The sequence below is a fragment of the Trachurus japonicus genome, chromosome 22 (genome assembly GCF_045865225.1).
Source record: "Trachurus japonicus isolate A0001 chromosome 22, Traja_1.0".
Classification (NCBI taxonomy): Eukaryota; Metazoa; Chordata; class Actinopteri; order Carangiformes; family Carangidae; genus Trachurus; species Trachurus japonicus.
In genome coordinates this window covers 3934493-3954602 of record NC_140928.1, presented here as the reverse complement: position 1 = coordinate 3954602, position 20110 = coordinate 3934493, and the positions used below count along the sequence as shown (strand labels likewise).

General features: G+C 42.2%; 1 protein-coding gene across 1 annotated transcript in view; it reads left to right on the top strand.

The window, feature by feature from the left end:
* Nucleotides 1–20110, top strand: part of syne2b (spectrin repeat containing, nuclear envelope 2b) — a 199714-nt gene that overhangs the window by 17807 nt on the left and 161797 nt on the right. The window contains exons 3-17 of the mRNA XM_085768285.1: nucleotides 1030–1091; nucleotides 3151–3246; nucleotides 3331–3408; nucleotides 4794–4886; nucleotides 5410–5612; nucleotides 7336–7535; nucleotides 9194–9294; nucleotides 10285–10374; nucleotides 13140–13253; nucleotides 13352–13489; nucleotides 13715–13879; nucleotides 15752–15864; nucleotides 15951–16119; nucleotides 17050–17146; nucleotides 17254–17453. Of these exons, the coding sequence (XP_085624411.1) occupies nucleotides 1030–1091; nucleotides 3151–3246; nucleotides 3331–3408; nucleotides 4794–4886; nucleotides 5410–5612; nucleotides 7336–7535; nucleotides 9194–9294; nucleotides 10285–10374; nucleotides 13140–13253; nucleotides 13352–13489; nucleotides 13715–13879; nucleotides 15752–15864; nucleotides 15951–16119; nucleotides 17050–17146; nucleotides 17254–17453 (1919 nt within the window). The remainder of the gene's footprint in view (nucleotides 1–1029; nucleotides 1092–3150; nucleotides 3247–3330; nucleotides 3409–4793; nucleotides 4887–5409; nucleotides 5613–7335; nucleotides 7536–9193; nucleotides 9295–10284; nucleotides 10375–13139; nucleotides 13254–13351; nucleotides 13490–13714; nucleotides 13880–15751; nucleotides 15865–15950; nucleotides 16120–17049; nucleotides 17147–17253; nucleotides 17454–20110) is intronic.

The window sequence follows — 20110 nt, the reverse complement described above, 5'->3', positions numbered from 1 at the left end:
GGTCAGCGAAGGGGCTTGTTGTGAAGTCGGCCATGTTGGTTGTGTGATTTTTGACTTTCATTCATCTTCTCCACAGCTGCTCTGTTGTGTTTTACTGCCTGAGGAAGTAGGCACTGGCAGTGTGTGGTTTTGTTTGAATTAAACAAAGTAGACATATTATTGTGTGCTTTTTAGTAGTACTGGATCATGGTTGCTTAGCAGTCTCCTTTGTTTCCAGTCTGTCTTATGCTAAGCTAACCGACAGGTTGCTCCACCTTCACACATTATCTGTGTTGATGTGGGGGTCGGGGACATCGACCTTTTCTAGACGTCTTGACCATTTTCTCTCAAACTGTTTATCTCGTGGTACAGTCACACAAGCAGTCTATCATTCTTACATTAAAGGGATAGTTCAACATTTTGGCAAATTGGCCCATTGCCACAATAGGTTTGTTACCTTTAATTGTCGGTGCAAGCTATTTTCAGAACAGCGGAGCAGAGCTGCAAGCTGCTCATATGGAGGCTAATGGGATTTCTTGGTTTCCCTCATGAAACTCATCAAATACACAATCCAACAACTCCACAACACTCTGGTGGACAAGTTGTGACCTGCACATTCACCACACTATTAACAGAACGTTACCAGACAGAGTTGTTTTAGAGGTAACAAACCTACTGCTATGACTATAGGGATTATGGCAATGGGCCAATTTGCCAAAATGTTGAACTATCCCTTTAAAAATAAATAGATAAATCCGAGTGAAGGAAGTGTAAGAGGAACCCTGGTCTCTGCTGTTGGAGTCTGGTCCGTTCATGAGCTGAGGACAGTGTTGTCTCTGAGGAGCTCCCAGCTCACTATGTTGTTAATAATACGACCAGTGTCGGGGTGTGAGCCAGCTCTGCAGCTGCACTCTGTATAAATAGTTCATGTACAGCATCATGACCTTAGCTGCTGCACTTTAATGTGACCTACCTGTGTGATTTACTGTTTCCTACGTGTGGTGATCGTTTTGAGTTAAACTTGACTTCCTGTGTCTCTTTCTTCAACAGTGGAACAAGAACAGATCCAGAAGAGGACCTTCACCAACTGGGTCAACGCTCAGCTGGCCAAGGTGAGTCCTGCCGCTGACCTCTGACCTCTGACCTCTGACCTCTCTGCACAGTCGGATGAGGGACTGTGTTTGTGATCGAGGGTTGTGATTTTTTTCAGCTGTTTGGAGAGAAAACTTTCTGTCCTGACCCGTCCTCTCCTCTCCTCTCCTGTCCTGTCCTGTCATGTCATGTCATGCAACGGTTGTCAAACCTTCTCTGGCACGACCCCCCGCCCCCTTTCAGGAGCTAAAAAAAGTTCCCCCCTCCTCTTCACCCTTCTATTTTTATCAGCCATTAACAAAGGCAATGGTAGCATCAGAAAACTCCCTATATTTGTTTATAATAACATACTGTAGGCTACAAAAGGCAGAATTTGGATAGATATCACATTGTAATGATATCTAATGCAACTGCAAATTCCAGCTTTGTCGAAGCTGACAAACCTTTGATTCTCGTGATATCTGTGATTGCTTTAAAAATTACAAATAATTCAGGTAATATTCTCGACTTTCTATGACCCTGTGTGTCATTAACTCAGCTTAGACACTGGGGGGAAGTATAAAGGTGTTTTTATTTATAGCAACCACACTTAAGGCTTTTTAAAACCAGATAATGTCATTAAATTATTCTGAAAGTGCATGTGTGAGATATTTTGTGAGAGTCACCAAACTCTGCTTAAACACAACCCCGTGTTTCTTTCTAATTACCATTGGAGGGATTTCCCAGTCACCAGCCCGGTGTTTAAAAATAAACGCGTCATGGAGTGAAGTTGGCAAAAACAGCATTGTTGAGAAAGGTCACTGACTGTCTTGTTCTTAAACTATCTCCTAACATGAGTCAGCAGCAGCAGCAGCAGCAGCAGAGCTTCAGCTCTCTCAGGCAGCCACATGTTGGGGGTCAGCGGTGAATGTGACAGTGGAGGAGGAGGAGGAGGAGGAGGAACCATGTACATAAATATAGCTTTGCAGAGCAAGGTTCACAGCTCACAGATAGACAGCGACAGACGGCCACCACCCTCCCCTTTCCCTCCACCACCACCACCACCAAGCAGCAGCCAACCAACCAACCAACCAACCAACCAACCAACCAACCATACACACACACACACAAACACACACCCTGGATCCACCTGTGACTCTGCCAACAAACTGAGTGGTGCAGATAATTGCTAATCCTCTGGTGGTTGTTCACATTAGAGCTCACATTGCAACAATACCTCGTGTCACATGTGAATAGTTTCCCCTGTGTCCAAACTCTCCAAAGGTTATTCTGTATTTTTGGGGGAAACTAAACATAAAAAACCTTCAGGAGAAAGAAGGAGGTTTTTGTTCTCTACTCTCATTTACAGACCACTGTAAAGTTCTCATTAAAGATAGATTTAATAGATTTAATTATGAAGGAAAAATAATATGAGGTGGTGTTATTAATTGTTCGGCATTAAAGGGATAGTTCAACATTTTGGCAAATTGGCCCATTGCCATAATCCCTATAGTCATAGCAGTAGGTTTGCTACCTTTAATTGTTGGTGCAAGCTATTTTTAGAACGGCGGAGCAGAGCCGTGAGCTGCTCAGAGCTACGCTACGGAGGCTCATGGGATTTCTTGGTTTCCCTCATCAAACTCATCAAATACACAATCCAACAACTCCACAACGCTCTGGTGGACAGAGTTGTTTTAGAGGGAAATTCATGCAAAACCGCTGATGCACGTTGCCTTCAGGGACAGTTTTTCATCAACAGTCTCTGTATTTTCCTCTAAAACAACTCTGTCTGGTAACGTTGTGTTATTATCTCATAGAAGAAAATCATCTTTTTTTCACTCAGGTCACATAAACATGATAAAGTCACAAGTGTCTCAGATTCCCGTCTAAACAGATTTTAGATTTAATTTGATTTTGTTGCATTTTCGCAATTTTTTTTTACACTTGTTATCCAACTTCTTGAAATTTAAACTCGTGTTATTATTATTATGGACATAAAAGTTGTAGCTTTTCGTGAAGGTTTGTGATCTCTGTTTTATGGCTGCAGATTTAAACAAAGTAAACTAAAATGTGTGTGTGTGTGTGTGTGTTTTGTGACAGCGGAGGCCACCATGCATGGTCGTGGATCTGTTCAACGACTTCCGCGATGGCTCCAAGCTGCTGGACCTGCTGGAGGTGATGAGCGGCCAGCCCATGGTGAGTTGTCCGGTCTCTAACAGCAGCTGAGACATCGAACGCAGCGTCTGAACCCTAACGCGCTCTCTGGTTTCTGATCCGCAGAGTCGGGAGAGAGGCCGGGGAATGTTTCAGCACCGGAGCAACATCGAGAAAGCCCTCGCCTTTCTGAAGAAGAAATCGGTAAATGAGTCACTCGACCTTCAGGTCTGGTGTTGAACAAACCACACAGAGAGAGGGAGAGATGACAGAGAGATGAAAACATGGCAGATGATTCATCTGGTTTCTGAGCTGTTTCAATGAGATCATTCATATTGTTTAAATAACCTTCGTCTTGTGTCAGCTTTCTGCTATTATCTCTCTCATGTTAGGGTCGGTTTTGACCCGTTTCTTCAATCAGCTGTACAGTATAACACACTAAAAACATTTTTTTTCATCCCATTTGTTTCTCATCACTTGGTTACGTTGTTCAGCTTCCTTATCCAAGGTTGGTTTTACACTTGTGATTTCAGTTTTAACTCTCATTATTGGCCGGTGCATATTCTCATTTGCCCAGGTCATAGTATTTCAAAGGAGGTTAAATCGAGTTGCGTACATGAACTGATGAAGCCTCTTGGATGAGAGGTGAAACGTCTTCCTAGACAATAATGAGAGTTTCAAAGGAGGTTAAATCGAAACTCTCATTATTGCGTTTATCTTCATAATCGGGTCGAAACCAACCCTAACAACACAAGTGGCATAATTTAAAGGGATAGTTCAACATTTTGGCAAATTGGCCCATTGCCATAATCCCTATAGTCATAGCAGTAGGTTCGTTACCTTTATTTGTCGGTGCAAGCTGTTCTTAGAACGGCGGAGCAGAGCCGTGAGCTGCTCAGAGCTACGCTACGGAGGCTCATGGGATTTCTTGGTTTCCCTCATCAAACTCATCAAATACACAATCCAACAACTCCAAAACGCTCTGGTGGACAAGTTGTGACCTGCACATTCACCACGCTATGAGATAATAACACAACGTTACCAGACAGGGTTGTTTTAGAGGGAAATTCATGCTAAACCGCTGATGCACGTTGCCTTCAGGGACAGTTTTTCATCAAGCAGTCTCTGAATTTGCCTCTAAAACAACTCTGTCTGGTAACATTCTGTTATTATCTCATAGCGTGGTGAATGTGCAGGTCACAACTTGTCCACCAGAGCGTTGTGGAGTTGTTGGATTGTGTATTTGATGAGTTTGATGAGAAGAAATCCCATGAGCCTCCGTAGTGTAGCTCTGAGCAGCTCACGGCTCTGCTCCGCCGTTCTAAAAATAGCTTGCACCGACAATTAAAGGTAACGAACCTACTGCTATGACTATAGGGATTATGGCAATGGACCAATTTGCCAAAATGTTGAACTATCCCTTTAAATATAGGTTCCTGACAAAGTCAAAAAGCCTTGATGCTATAAACAAATATATGTGGTACCGTACTTTTATGCATTAAAAAGCTAAAAACGGGTCAGTGGCGACCTGAACACAAGAGGAAGGTTAAAGTCAAAGTCTAAATAATAATTTCCTGTTTCCTCTTCAGATCAAACTAGTAAACATAAACATTCCTGACATCATCGATGGCAGACCATCCATCATCCTGGGCCTCATATGGACGATCATTCTGCAGTATCACGTGAGTCAGATCAACTGTTCACTGCAAAAACTCCAAATCTTTCCAAGAATATTTGTCTTATTTCTTTTCAAAATGTCTTATTTCTAGTCAAAACTAATCTCTTTCCACTTAAAATAAGACTCATCACCTAAAAATTAACTTGTTTTTAGATCATTTTCACTTGTTTCAAACATATTTTCACTTGAAATAAGTAGAAAAATCTGCCAGTGAAAGCAAGTTTTTTTGTGCTTGTAATAAGGAAGAAAAACTTGCCCCACTATCAGATTATTTTAAGTGAAAATATGCTTGAAAGAAGTAAAAAGTGTCTAAAAACAAGCTGCTTTTTAATGTGATGAGTCTTATTATAAGTAGAATGAGATTTGTTTTGACTAGAAATGACATTTTGACTAGAAATAAGACAAATATTCTTGGTAAGATATTTGATTTTTTGCAGTGTTGTTGTCATACATATTGTTATTTTACCTTCAACTCTCATACAAGTGTTTTAAACGGTTCCCTGTGTGTGTGTTGGCTGCTGTCTCAGATCGAGGAGTTGGCCAGCAGCCTCTCCTTCGACTCCCGTCAGTCGTCCATGGAGTCGCTGGCCAGTCTGGACTCTCGCTCCACGCTGTCCAGCCGCTCGGCCAGCAGCAGCCCCGTTCCTCCCCGAGGCTCGCCGCTGCACAGCCGCTTCAGGGTCTCCGCCAAGAAGGCCCTGCTGCTCTGGGTCCGCGAGCAGTGTCACAAGTACGTCGACACCTAATCAATGGCATTAATGACATTAAAAAGCCTTAAAGGGCTAGTTCAACATTTTGGCCCATTGCCATAATCCCTATAGTCATAGCAGTAGGTTCGTTACCTTTAATTGTTGGTGCAAGCTGTTTTTAGAATGGCGGAGCAGAGCGGTGAGCTGCTCAGAGCTACGCTACGGAGGCTCATGGGATTTCTTGGTTCCCCTCATCAAACTCATCAAATACACAATCCAACAACTCCACAACACTCTGGTGGACAAGTTGTGATCTGCACATTCACCACGCTATGAAATAATAACGCATCATTATGTAACATTACGACACATGAAGCAAATACTCTGAACTACTTCCGCTTTTGAAATCACTCCGCCCAGCAGTCGTGTCTGGAATGTAGTTCTGGCTGCATTTGCCTTTAAAACAACTCTGTCTCGTAATGTAACATGATTATTTCATAGCGTGGTGTATGTGCAGGTCACAACTTGTCCACCAGAGCGTTTTGGAGTTGTTGGATTGTGTATTTGATGAGTTTGATGAGGGACAGGGGACTACTGTATGGAACGTTACCTGAGCAGCTCACGTCTCTGCCCCGCTGATCTCAAAACAACTTGCACCGATAATTAAAGGTAACAAACCTACTGCTATGACTGTAGGGATTATGGTGAGAGGAGGATCTGACTAAATGTTGAACTATCCCTTTAAATGGTCACATTCATATACGTATCTGCCAAGTTATTGAGAAACCTCTGGATGCAGCTTGTGTCGTGGGCCAAGTTCATGATTCAGAAAGTGAGATAATATCCTCTCACTGGGACGTCCTGGTCATTTCCAGCTCTGGGCTAAAGACCAAGACCCCATCAGGGTTTTACTGTTCCACCTGTAGCTGCTCAGGTACTTTGGCCTCAAATAAATTAGTATACACAGGAGCTTTAATGGCGACCTTTGCTACATATTTCTTGCTTATTTAGTGTTTTTTTTTTAAATTTTTTATCATGCTTGTGCTGGGAACGGATCAACAGTAATGGAGTTTCATAAAGGAGAGCAGTTGTATCATCAGCAGTAGTTAAAGCAGAAGTAAGCTGAATGTTTGTGTTAATATAAGTCTTAAATAGTTATATCTTCCGACAGCAATCACTTACATAGAGTGTTTGGTCTGAAACACGGGTCTGTCAGTCACTCTGCTCTGCTCTGAGCCCAGGAGAAAACTTTCCTTGTATCCTACAACCTTTATCCAATGAGGAGAGAGAACGGCATAAAGGGGCGGTCCTCTCTGTGTGTGCAGCCAAGGGATGCGTGTGAATGTGGTGACGTAGGGACGAGGGCGGGGACTGCTAACTCCATCGGCTGACAAGAAGTTAGCCAAAACCACCGGATCGCTTACTTCTGCTTTAAAGTACTGAAAAACTCTAAATATAAGGCAAGGCATGACAAGGCAATTTTATTTGTACAGATCGTTTTTACAAACAGTTTGTCTCAAAGGGCTTCACATGGCATCATAACAACATCCTCTGCCCTTAGGAATTTATTGTTATTAATTTTGGCTGATATCTTGAATGTCGTTCAGTTAATTAAATTTCAACTTTCTTCTGGGATTTTGATCATTGGTTCATGCTATTATTTTAATTTGAATGATCTCCCGCCAGTATAAACAATATAAAACACTGTACCAGACAGCTAAAAAGTGACTTCACTTATAACAAGTAACACAACGTCTCCATCAGAGCTGGCTGCACCATCAACGTGAAGGACTTCAAGGCGAGCTGGAGGAGCGGCGTGGTCTTCCTGGCCATTCTGTACGCGCTGCGGCCCGACCTGGTGGATCTGTCCAAGGCCAGAACCAGGAGCAACAAGCAGAACCTGGAGGAGGCGTTCCGCGTGGCGGAGCGGGAGCTGAGGATCCCCCGGCTGCTGGAGGCCGACGGTCAGTCAGGGAGCAGCTCACACAAAGGAATAGTTCACCAAAAAATGAAATTAACTCACCCTCATGCTGATGAATACTCCGGAGTAGTTTTTTATTCCTCTAAGGTCATCTGGAGACCCGGGAGGCCGGTTCCTAGTCCAACCAAAACTTTATATGAGAGTAGTAATAGCGCCCGACACAAAAACGTCCATAAAACTACACACAAAAACCATTTAATATTCCTCCACACTGCTCGTCCACTGCAATCCAAGTGTCCTGAAGGGAGATAGTCCAGAGTTTACCCGAAACTACGTCATTTAGGACATTTTTACCGCCTAGACAGTCTTGGATTGAATTTGTCTGGGGCGCGCTCTCGTGTTCATGTGACTGGACTTGCTTAAATGACGTTGTTTTGGGTAAACTCTGGACTATCTCCCTTCAGGACACTTTGATTGCAGTGGACGAGCAGTGTGGAGGAATATTAAATGGTTTTTGTGTAGTTTTGTGGACGTTTTTGTGTCAGGCCCTATTACTCTCATATTTTTCAAGTTTTGGTTGGACTACGAACCGGCCTCCCGGGTCTCCAGATGCACCTTTAGGAATAAAAAACTGAGGGTGAGTCACTAATGACTGAATTTCATTTTTTGGTGAACTATTCCTTTAATGTCACATATATGATCCTTATACATATTTAATTGGAGGTGAAAGAGCATCAGTTATGCTGGTACAGTATCAGTGTAATTGTTCTGGTTCCCATTAGATGTGCACAGAGAGGTACAATAATCACATATAGTAATACAGTTTATTAGTGTGGAAGCTGATTAAAACTAAATCAATGTTAAACTGTGATAAAGTTCATAATGTCAATATTCGACCTGCAGCTCATTATTTTTAGCCGTATTCCCTCTGGACTAAAGAACACAGATATGAATAAACATGATTAAAGACACAGGGAAGAAGTTATTTATATATCTATCTGTCACATTGTTATTATTATTGCTCATTCTTTTTAGATTACGGACAAAAAAAAAAGTTGTAGTTCATTTTTATTTCAGGCTGTAACTCTAATTCAGGAAATGTCAACCCCCCCGCCCCCGGTGATAATATCATATATCAAACCTCCTATCATATCAGGAGGATGTGAACTCACAGGCGTTTATCAACATGAGGCTGATGCAGAAACATTAGTGAAGCTTTTCAGAGTGTCACAACAGACTCTCAGAGATTGAATTAAAATGAAAATGTTGTTACATGATAATCCAGATTTATCGGCCTCTCCACCACATTATTAGTGTCTCTCTGTGTTTTCTGTTGGATTCCTCCCATTCCTGTCTGACTGAACCTTCTTGTGCAGCTGTAATTGATGTGGTGCCGTGTGAATCTGTGTGAAAGTGGCCGAGTGCTGCGACTTGAGAGCCCGAGGTGCCGCGGACGGGACGGTCTGCTGACTCACTTGTTGCTTGTTTTGCTTGGGTCTTAACATAAAACCCTCGCTTGTTTCACTTTGCTCTGCTTGTTAGCTTGTCAGCAGACTCCGGATCAGCCGGCTGCTTCAAACACAGCAGAGAGAGACGATGCTTATTGAAAACAAAGAGTTCAACACCTCAGATGTTGTTGCTTTAGCTTCGGAAAAATAACTTAAATTAACTTGATCATGGACGGTTGTGATGTGGATGCAGATGTGGACGTTCGAGACCCAGAAGAGAAGTCCATCATGACCTACGTGGCCCAGTTCCTGCAGTACTCCAGAGACCTGCCGGTGCCGGAGGAGGAGATGCAGGTCAGTGTCGCTGCCATACACACACAGACACACACACACACACACACACACATTAAACATTAGAACACAGTGAAGGAGTTCAGGCAGCGTTTAGTTAGGATTCCCAGATGTTTGCTTCCAGCTGTTTAACCACAGCAGTTCCAGTGTCAACACTCAAGGACTCAGCTGAGCTCTGTGTTGCTCAGTCAGCTGGGGAGTTTCAATAGTATTTCAACACTGATTCAACCAAATCTAAGTTTAATTGAAGTTCAATTTCCAGTTTTTATCTGTTTTTTGACACCTGCAGTGTACCTGCTGTTACAATATGGAAAGTATGGAATTTGAAAAGTATGGAAAATTGAAATTGCTGTATGGAAATATATTTATCTTAATACTTATCTGGGTTTGGTCTTTGGGTTGATTATTTTGTATGTGCTATTGTACCTAGCTACAATCTCCTGGAAATTATTTGGCGACATACTGTAAAGGCATACAAACTCAGAATAATGAAAACAAATGATTAATTGCATCATTTATATACATGATACACATCTAATTACTCAAATGTCACAAATTATTTGAATTTTTTTTACCGAGAAATCTGAAAATTAGGTTCTGGAAAAAGTATGGAATTTTGAAATTTCTAATGTGTAGGAACCCTGCACCTGGAAGTCTTTTTCTATTCAAATCAATAAACCACTGTTACGTCTGCACTGTTAAAATCTCTTTTTTTATACTAGAATAATAAATGTTTTGTCCTTAATGGATCCACATCATCTGTTTTATCATTTTTGCTAATCATCCAGAATGTGTACAGATAGTTCAATCAGATCGGAAACTGCAATAATTTGTTTTAAACGTGTTATAATGACCACAAACAATGTTAATTATCACTGTTTGCTTCTTACTTCTCCTCTGTTTCATCAATAACTTGAATTTGGGTTTTCTTGGCATCGTTTCTGTTTCCTCTTCCTTTTTCTCTTCTTCTTTCTTTCCCTTTTTTCCTCCCAGACACAATATCTGACTCCTCCTAAAAGCCCCTCTCCCATCAACCTGCCTGTCCACTACACTCCTGCTATCTCTGCTTCGCCTCTGCGACAGGTAGACGCCTCCGTCACAGAGCCCACAGTCACACACTTCTTATTAATGAAGAGTAAACAAGCTGCATGACACTGACAGTAACGTACACTGCAAAAACTCAAAATCTTTCCAAGAATACTTGTCTTATTTCTTGTCAAAATGTCTCATTTCTAGTCAAAACTAATCTCTTACCACTTAAAATAAGACTCTTGTTTTTAGATAATTTTCACTTGTTTCAAACACATTTTCACTTGCAATAAGTAGAAAAGGAAGAAAAAACTTGCTCCACTATCAGATTTTTCTACTTATTTCAATTGAAAATATGCTTGAAAGAAGGAAAAGGTGTCTAAAAACAAGCTGCTTTTTATGTTATGAGTCTTATTTTAAGTAGAATGAGATTTGTTTTGACTAGAAATGACATTTTGACTAGAAATAAAACAAATATTCTTGAGTTTTTGCAGTGTAACCTATACAAAACTATTAAAAAAGTGAGGAAATGCATTAATGTATTGCAATTAAATGCAACTTCAACAGTGATCGTCGATGCAACAACCCCAGATCCATGCAGTCCTCCTCCATGTTGCTGCTTTATGGGTTAAAAATAACTCATGTTCCTGCTTGTTCATTCAGTTTGTACTGTAAATCCTCCGGTGTGCTGCTTTGTAATTGTCTGTGTCATCATCACTGCTTTGTCACGCAGCGTGAAACAGCCGCACCGATCCTCTTTACTCCTCTAGTGGTAAATGATTTTATTTATTGGGATGGGGCGGCAGCTATTTCATTTTTTAAGATTTACCTATCAATCACTCTGAGGTTCAGATCAGGACTTATCGTGCAGAATCAAACTAGTTTACCCTGTTCTCTGGGACCACATCCAAAACCACAGAGAGAGGGCGTGTGTGTGTGTGTGTGTGTGTGTGTGTTTTGTGAGTTGAATAAAGAGCTGCTGGCTCGGCTCGTCGCACAACTCATGACAGATCAGTGACAGGGGACAAAACAGCTGTCACCTCCAGTTTTCTGGCAGGATATCGCCTCGTTCACATGAAGCTGCCGTGAACATTAGTGTTTTTGATAATCCACATTTTTAAGGCGGTGCTTTAACTTTAACTTTAACTCTAACCCTCCTCTCCCCTGAAGCTGTTCCTCATTCTGCAGTGATTGTGTAACGCAGCACAGAAAAATCTGAATTAAATCTGCAAAATTAAACACATCTGAAAATAAATCTGAGAAAATGCAGCAAATTAAAAACAAATACGTTTTAATGCCGCTTCACACTGAGTTGTTTGTTTTCATGCAGTAGAATAAGAGGTGAATGACTTCTTGTGCATGTTGTCAACTTTTATCTTTTGGCTTTCCACTCTGCTTTAAATGTAAGAAATGTTGGCAGCGCTGCAGCTTCCATTCTGTTTTTAAGTATCCCATGACTGGTGCTGGTGGCTTCTGGGAAATCTCTTTGCTTAGCTCCTCTGTTTTCATGATTACAGCATAATGAATGAATAAGGTATTTCAGGACAAGACGGAGTAGAGGAGCTTTATGTCTGCAGCTTCTGTCTGATCGTCCTTCTGTCAGTTGCAGGAGGCAAATAAACCAACAGAGCTACTTGGAGTCCATTTATCTCAAAGGGATAGTTCAACATTTTGGCAAATTGGCCCATTGCCATAATTCCTATAGTTTTAGGAGTAGGTTCGTTACCTTTAATTGTCGGTGCAAGCTATTTTTAGAACGGCGGAGCAGAGCCGTGAGCTGCTCAGAGCTACGCTACGGAGGCTCATGGGATTTTTTGGTTTCCCTCATCAAACTCATCAAATACACAATCCAACAACTCCACAACGCTCTGGTGGACAAGTTGTGACCTGCACATTCACTAGCCTCGTAAACCCGCCTCTCCCGGAACTGCATTTCATTTTATTCTGAGGGAGAGTCTGGCCTCATCCCCATTCTAAGCGTTTGGACTGAAACCCTCAGAAGGCCGAGCCAATCAGCGTCGCCGCTGTGATTGACACAGCACGTTGGCCAATCAGGGACCGACTGGTGCAAAGCCCCGTCACTACACCAACTTGGTGATTGGCTGAATGGGGTTGTCTGTCAACGCTATACTCCCGCCCTGCTCCCGCCTACCCCAGACGCTTGGAGCGGGGATGAGGCCAGACTCTCCCTCAGAATGAAATGAAATGCAGTTCCGGGAGAGGCGGGTTTACGAGGCTACACATTCACCACGCTATGAGATAATAACACAACGTTACCAGACAGAGTTGTGAGGGAAATGCAGAGACTGCTTGATGAAAAACTGTCCCTGAAGACAACGTGCATCAGTGGTTTTGCATGAATTTCCCTCTAAAACAACTCTGTGTGGTAACGTTGTGTTATTATCTCATAGCGTGGTGAATGTGCAGGTCACAACTTGTCCACCAGAGCGTTTTGGAGTTGTTGGATTGTGTATTTGATGAGTTTGATGAGGGAAACCAAGAAATCCCATGAGCCTCCGTAGCGTAGCTCTGAGCAGCTCGCCGCTCTGCTCCACCGTTCTAAAAATAGCTTGCACCGACAATTAAAGGTAACGAACCTACTGCTATGACTATAGGGATTATGGCAATGGGCCAATTTGCCAAAATGTTGAACTATCCCTTTAATTATTGTAGTTGATGATGATAATATTATTGTCTTACTGTTTTACATAATATTCAAATCAAACTAAACCTCAAAGTTTAGGACTAACCCCACTTAAATGACTTAATCCAAGAATTGCTTCTTCAGTCATTAATTCACTAATGTCTTCATCACCTAGGCAACACCTGATCGCAAGGCCCAGGAGGTGACGTGCTGGCTGGTCCAGGCCTACGACGAGCTGCTGGAGGGCTGGGACTCCACCGAGGGAGAGAGCTACTCAGAGAGATACCATGTGTGTTTCTATCACGGTGCACTTTGACTAAACATCCTGTTACATGTTGCATTTACAAACTTAACACTCAACGCATCCGTTTTCCTTCCGTCCCTCAGGTATTTCAGACCTTCCTCGTGTCCTTCAACGAGCAGCGGCGGCCCATCATGCCTCTGCTGACGGCGATGAGACGAACCCAGAAACTGAGCGAGGAGCAGCGAGCCCTCAGAGAGGCGTGGGACACCCTCACTGAAAAGGTCGATTCCACTCAAAACTCTGTCTCATTTCAAACCTGAAGAAACTGTAGGAACTTGTACAACAGTTTTAATGTGGTTGGTGTTTATACTATACAACCAAATTTGCATTGAGTTGAACAAAGAAGCAAAAATATTCATGTTCCTATTCTGTTCTTCTTTGACTTGACTTGAAAAAACATTTGGCTTGTTATGAAATGTAATGAAATCTTCTGTGTCTGTTTTTAGCTGCGTGAATACAAAATCGAGTTAGATAAGAGTCTCCCAGTGCCGCTGGACAGCGTGGCCCGCTGGCTGCTGAAGGCCGAGGCGGTTCTGGCCGAGGAGGAGGGCGACCCGCAGGACCACGGCCGCGCCGCCGACGATGCCAAAGAGAAACAGGAGCTGCTCAAAGTGAGTGTTTTTTTTTAGTTTTTTTTTTACTTTTTATTTATCTACATGAACAAAGAACATGAGATCATCATGGGTGGTACAGTTAAAATCAACATATTCTATTACACATACATACATACGCATACATCATAGTCAAATGTCACACTATTCAAGGTGCATATTCAATCCATTTTTCCCAGCGTTCCATACACTTCTCCAACTAAAGTCTTAAAACAAAAGTAAGTCTCTCCATACAGTAAATTTGCGAATGATCCCGTGCCACTGGATCAGTGTTGGAGGATCTAGTTGCAACCACTTTCTGGTTATGGCTTTCCTACCACTTGCCAGAAGAATCTTCAACAAGTACCTGTCCTTATGCAAAACTGTTTTCGGAATTTTACCGAGATATAGAATAACAAAAGAAAAATCTAAATCCACCCCTATTATTTTATTTATCTTTTATTATTTTTATCAAAATGACCCAAAAAGGGGGTTTTGGCCCCCTGTAGCTTTCCAACTGCTAGTTGACCGGGTTGTCCACCCAGGTTTTAATCCTTGGGGCCCTAGTTTGGTGGCGCAGCGCAGGTGGCGCAAGGTAACGCAGCCGGTCTAATGCAAGTTTCGACCAGCGCAGCCGAGCGCAAAGTCAGATTGGGAGATTGGTAGATCGCGCTGCGCTGAGATAGGCGTGGCCGCGCAGCAGGGGGAGGCGTCACAGATTCAGCTTGGTGCAGTGGAAGTTTCGTGCGAAAATGTCCCGCCGAGGTTGCGCTGAAAGCTCGCCACCTCCAACCAGGTCTAATCTCAGCGCAGGGCGAAGCGCAGCAGGTGCAGTGGAAGTTTGGCTGACTGACCTGCAGTGCACACACGTCACCAAGACCTCACAGGCAGGTTTCCACAGTTCCAGACACATTTCAATGCAATAAATATCCACAATAACCACTATTTAATGCAACTAACGGAATCAACACGTGAATTTATATCTATATAGATTGTCCCGTCACATCTGACGTCAGATCAAAGCAGAGATCAAAGGCTGTCGGCAGCGTAATGGAAACTCCACCTGAATTAACACAGCAGGGACGAACTGGCACTGAAAAGCAGCTGTGGATGTCCCAAGCAGGACTGAGGGTGGATGATTGCATGTCGCTGCCGTGTTGAGATACCACTTCATCCCGCATGGTGTTTGTTTATGTTGTGATTAGTGTACACCTCTCATCTGTCTTACACAGGGAATAATAAATTGAAATGAATGTGAGTTTCTTTATTAGTTTATGAGTTGTTGTTTTTTACACTGGGCAGCGGTTCTCAGTGTATCAGATCAATCCTGGTTAAGTATATTAGTAAACTCATTATTGGTCACTCTGAGCTCGGACCTCCGGACCAAAACAGCTGTTTCCTCCGGGGAGAGGTTCGGCCACTGGCGTCGCTGTTTCCTCCGTCCATGTCCAAGTATAAAATGACAAACTTGCAGCGTGCATCGCCCGCGGCGTAGTTAAAGGTGAGGAGAGGAGCTCCTTTGATTGGTGAAGATCTGACTCGGCTGTGTTAATCCCACTTCTCCTCCTCCTGTCTCCCTCCCGCCCTGTCTCCTCCCCCTTTGCCGTTTGCGCCGGTAGGAGGGACGAGGGGCGGGCTTGCGCTGGTCTAAGTCGGACTGCGCTGCCCAGCAAACTTGCGAAATGGACCTGGACACGCCTCATTGGCGTGGCGAAGCTGCGCTGAACTTAGACTTCGCCCGGTCTAGGAAACTAGGGCCCTTGAAGTTCCTAGATATCATTTCTGGTGTCAAACCTTTTACAACGCTCCGTGTCCGTTTTTTTGCTTTGCCCCCTGGGTATGGTGAAACCTGCAGAGAGTAGACCCTGGTCTAAGTGTTGAACTGTGCCGTAGGTTTGCCTGGAGGAGATGCCGCAGCAGGTGAGGACCTTCCAGTCCTTCCAGAACCTGGACGAGTATGCGAACATGATGGTTCCTGCAGACAAGATGGAGGAGCTGAAGAGGAGGTGAGGGATCCTAGAGCTCCAGTAAATGTTCCCGTCAGTCAGCTCATCACAGTTGAACCTTTTCTCCGTCTGGCTCTCCTCACCAGGTTCACCGGGGTGAGAGTGACGGCTAAGTACCATGGGATCAAGCTGGAGTACCGGGAACACCGGCACACGGTGCTGGATCTGTTGGGCCAGATCAGGACCAAGCTCCGTGTCTGGAAGAGGCCGTTCATCTCTCCAGAGGCCGTCAGGGTGCTGCTGCAGGAGTGGCATGTGAGTCATCATCACTGATCACACATGACAGCTTCAAAACACACTTTAATAACTGTGATGGGAAAGTTGTTGTTTTGTTATGTTTAGTTTGATTAGTTTGTTTGTTTTGTTCGCTCTTGTGCACAAATTGCTTCAATCACAATCAGTCAACCTTCCATAATACAATCCTTAGTTCAGCTAGTTCATAAATAGATCCAAAAGGTGTAGACCGAAGCTATCTAGCTTATAAATGCCTAGGCTACCCTTTAATTCATTATTTCAGTAAATCCATTAGAGCTCTTCATGGTTTCAGAGTCATAGAAAGAAACAAGTATCCGATAATTAACAAATGAAGCCAAAAAATTAAATCCGAATTGATCAATCCTGTTTATAGCTTTCTATCATATTATGTTTTTATCTATTTTTAAATTGTGTTATGTTTTTGCTTTGTTTGGGATCCTCTGTCAAGCTATTCCACAGTTTTACTCCCGCCACAGAAATACACATGCTTTTTAATGTAGTATTTACTCTTGGTTGTTTTAAGTTAAGTTTCCCTCTTAGCTCATATCTCCCATCTCTTCCTTGAACATTTTTTGAATATTATTAGAGAGTGAATTATTCTTGGCTTTGTATATTATCTGTACAGTTTTAATTTTTACTAAGTCAGCTAACTTTAATATTACTCTCCATTTGATAAGCAGATTATTGGTGTAGTGGTTGTATCCTGCATAATTTACTATCCTTATGGCCCTTTTTTGCATCATGTAAACACCAGTTAGAGTTTAGATGCAGACATTATGCGTCCTAACTGTATGCATATGCATATTTATAGCTGAATAGATATAGAGTATAAAGTAATGAAGTTCATCTCTCAGTTTTTCACCCTCTCATCCATTGATGTTGTTGTTATTGTGTCATAGTGACTGTGTACATGTGTTTTTCTCCACACAGGAGCTGGTGAACACACAGGAGCTGCCCACTCTGCTGGAAGCAGCTCTTCATAAGCTGAAGAAGATTTCTGAGAAATATTCAAGCAAATCAGCCCTGGGTGAGATTTCAATACAACACCATGACTCACTGACCTGTTTTTATGTTTCCTATTTGATTTAAGCCAGTTTGTGTCTTATTTCTGGGGGGATTTGTCTGGTTCCTCAGCTGGAGATTATCACCAGGTCAGTCAGCAGGTGAAGCAGCTGGAGGACGACACCGCCGTGGCTCTGGAGGAGCTGACCACGACCAAGAGCACCATGGGCCGGGTGCTGTCTGCCTGGGACTCGTACAGCGACAGCCTCAGCTCCCTGCAGGCCTGGCTGGAGCAGGGCTCTGCAACCTTCAACCCCGGACACAGACCAGAGGTGACGCAGTTTGCATCTGAACTGAAATGATCATTTCTTCCTCCGGAGCAGTTCTGCATTTGGAGACAAATGTACAATCATAGAAAAGCCTGCACTTATAGGTGTAGCGGGATCTATTCTGCGTTGTGTCTGGCTCAAGGTTGGACAGGACGACCATGTGGATTCAGGCACATTTATTACTCCTGCATGAAAACAGCAGAGCACAGTGGTTTTCTGAAATGTTTTCTTCACAAGGATTACTGCGCCTTCTCCCATTGAATCCAGACAAAAAGGGGCAAGAACACATAAATAACATGCATTCAATTAGAAGAAAAAAAATAAAAATAAAATATATATATATATATATATATATATATATATATGTATATATGTATATATATATATATATATATATATATACATATATACCTGCATGAAAACAGCAGAGCACAGTGGTTTTCTGAAATGGTTTCTTCCCAAGGATTACTGTGCAATGCAACACGGAGCACTAAGCACTTGATGCAACCACGCTATTTTCCAGACCATAAACATCCCCGAATGCATAAAAATTAAATTTTACAACACACATTACTTTTAATACATTTTTTATAAGAAACAGCGACACAAAAATCATATTGCTCCAATTATTATAACAACATTAACCGAGCAAAGAACTGCATACCTTCTCCCATTGAATCCAGAGAAGAAGGGACCGTTGCTATTCCGGTGACGGGTCGTCTCAGTGCAATGGGAGAATCCATTAAACTAATTTCTCTTTAACCCTGTAAAACCCAAATATAGAAAAACGCAAAAAAAAATTTTTTCAACCATTAACATGTTGTTGTAGGAGGCCTTTGGGGCTGAAAATGGAGTGTTTTCAAAAATTTTATGTTTTAGTAAGGTTTTACGGAAATGTTGTAATATTGCAACGTTGGGCTTAATGGGGAGCAGAATCTCCTGTATTTCCACTCATTGTCTGAACAGCAATACAGAACTAAGGATTCATTTGCAGGGTTTTGCTTTTCCCAAGCCAGTATATAACATGAATAATAATCTCAGTCATGTTGTTATGAAGAGTCATTTATTCCAACAAGAAGAACTTTGACATTTATTTATATTATTTACAGTGATAGTCCCAGAAGCAGTTCTTGTCCTCTGAAAAACAGAGGCAGACATCCAACCCAGTCTCACAGCATCACACTTGCTTTGGGTATTAGTATACCTTTTTGAATGATGTACTCATTCGTATTTGTTGCCACAGCTTCAACCATGTCTTCTGACACAAACTTTTGGAAGTACAGTATTGCAGTGGTGTGAGGAGGGAGTTGACATCATCAGTGAGAGCTGGACCAGAAAAATCAGTATTGGGACTGATAAAATCTTTTTTTTTTGCCTGCGACATCTGTCACGGGGCATGATGTGTTTGTTTGATTGGGGCTCAATGTCCACATTGGCTGGGCAATCAGTAGGTTCTTGGTTTTCTTTGTCCACACAGGCATCGCTATCGGATTCTTCGTCACTTGCATCAGTGTCGTCGAAATCCATGTCCACATGTCCCATGTCCTCTCTCCGTTTTGGACGATGGCAATTACATCCTGCACGCTGTACCGATGATCTCTCCTTGCTGGTGGCATTCTGAAATGGAAAAAATAAAAATGAAACAAATGTATATACAAATAGCACACATGCTTACTAGATTCTAGATGGCCAACAGGAGAGATGGGGTGGTGGGGAGACTGATTTCATTATGAAGTGTTTACAAATTGCACTGAAGTAGCCTGTTCACACATTTCACTGGTCACACAATACTGACCTATTGACCTATTGGAGACTGTGATTATCATCGTAATAGGAAATGCATGTAGCCTCCATCTTACAACCACACCTTACATCCATGAACATTAACACCTGTTCCAGGACAATGCCACAGATGCACCAGGAGCATCCCTGCTTTGACTATGAATTGCTAGGAACATTTTCTTATCAATAGAGACTAAGACAAAGGGCAGACATGCACAAACTGAATTTCTTTGTAAGAAAGTCCTGCATTCTGTGATAAGGAGAAAATACTGAGTGTTGAAGGTGGTTAGAAATTAAGTAAATTAAAATGTTTAAATATGGCAATATATCTTTGCTCTTTAGTTTCTAATACAATACAAATGTGTAAACATGTAATCCAATATAAGGCTGAAGGCTATAATGTGTAAATCATGTGTAGTTTAAAGTTATATTGTGAAAATTTCAATTGAAGTTCCTCTCAAAAACAGGATGTTTTGGCTACCACTCTGACCCAGCGTTGTAATATTGCAACAACTATAAAACAAGCTCTAAATAAAATGTAGGGCATATTTTCCACAAAAACTATATATGTTCATGTTCTAGACATTGTAATAAACACAAAAAAAAATATTCAAAGCATTTTACTTACTTGAATTAGATGAATCCAGTCCAGTGAATCGAAGGGATGTTGCTCGATCAAAAAATTGGAGGTTGTGTGACTTCTTGACCTGAGGGCGGGCACTTATATACAAATGTTGGATCCAATTGCAATGTGAGAACAAACTATAGGACCCAATGATCATGTTAATGTGGTTGAACCAAAAAAAAAAAAAAGAATTAGACGTTTTTTGGGGATAATTAAAAATGTTGTAATTCTGCAACACTGGGTCTTACAGGGT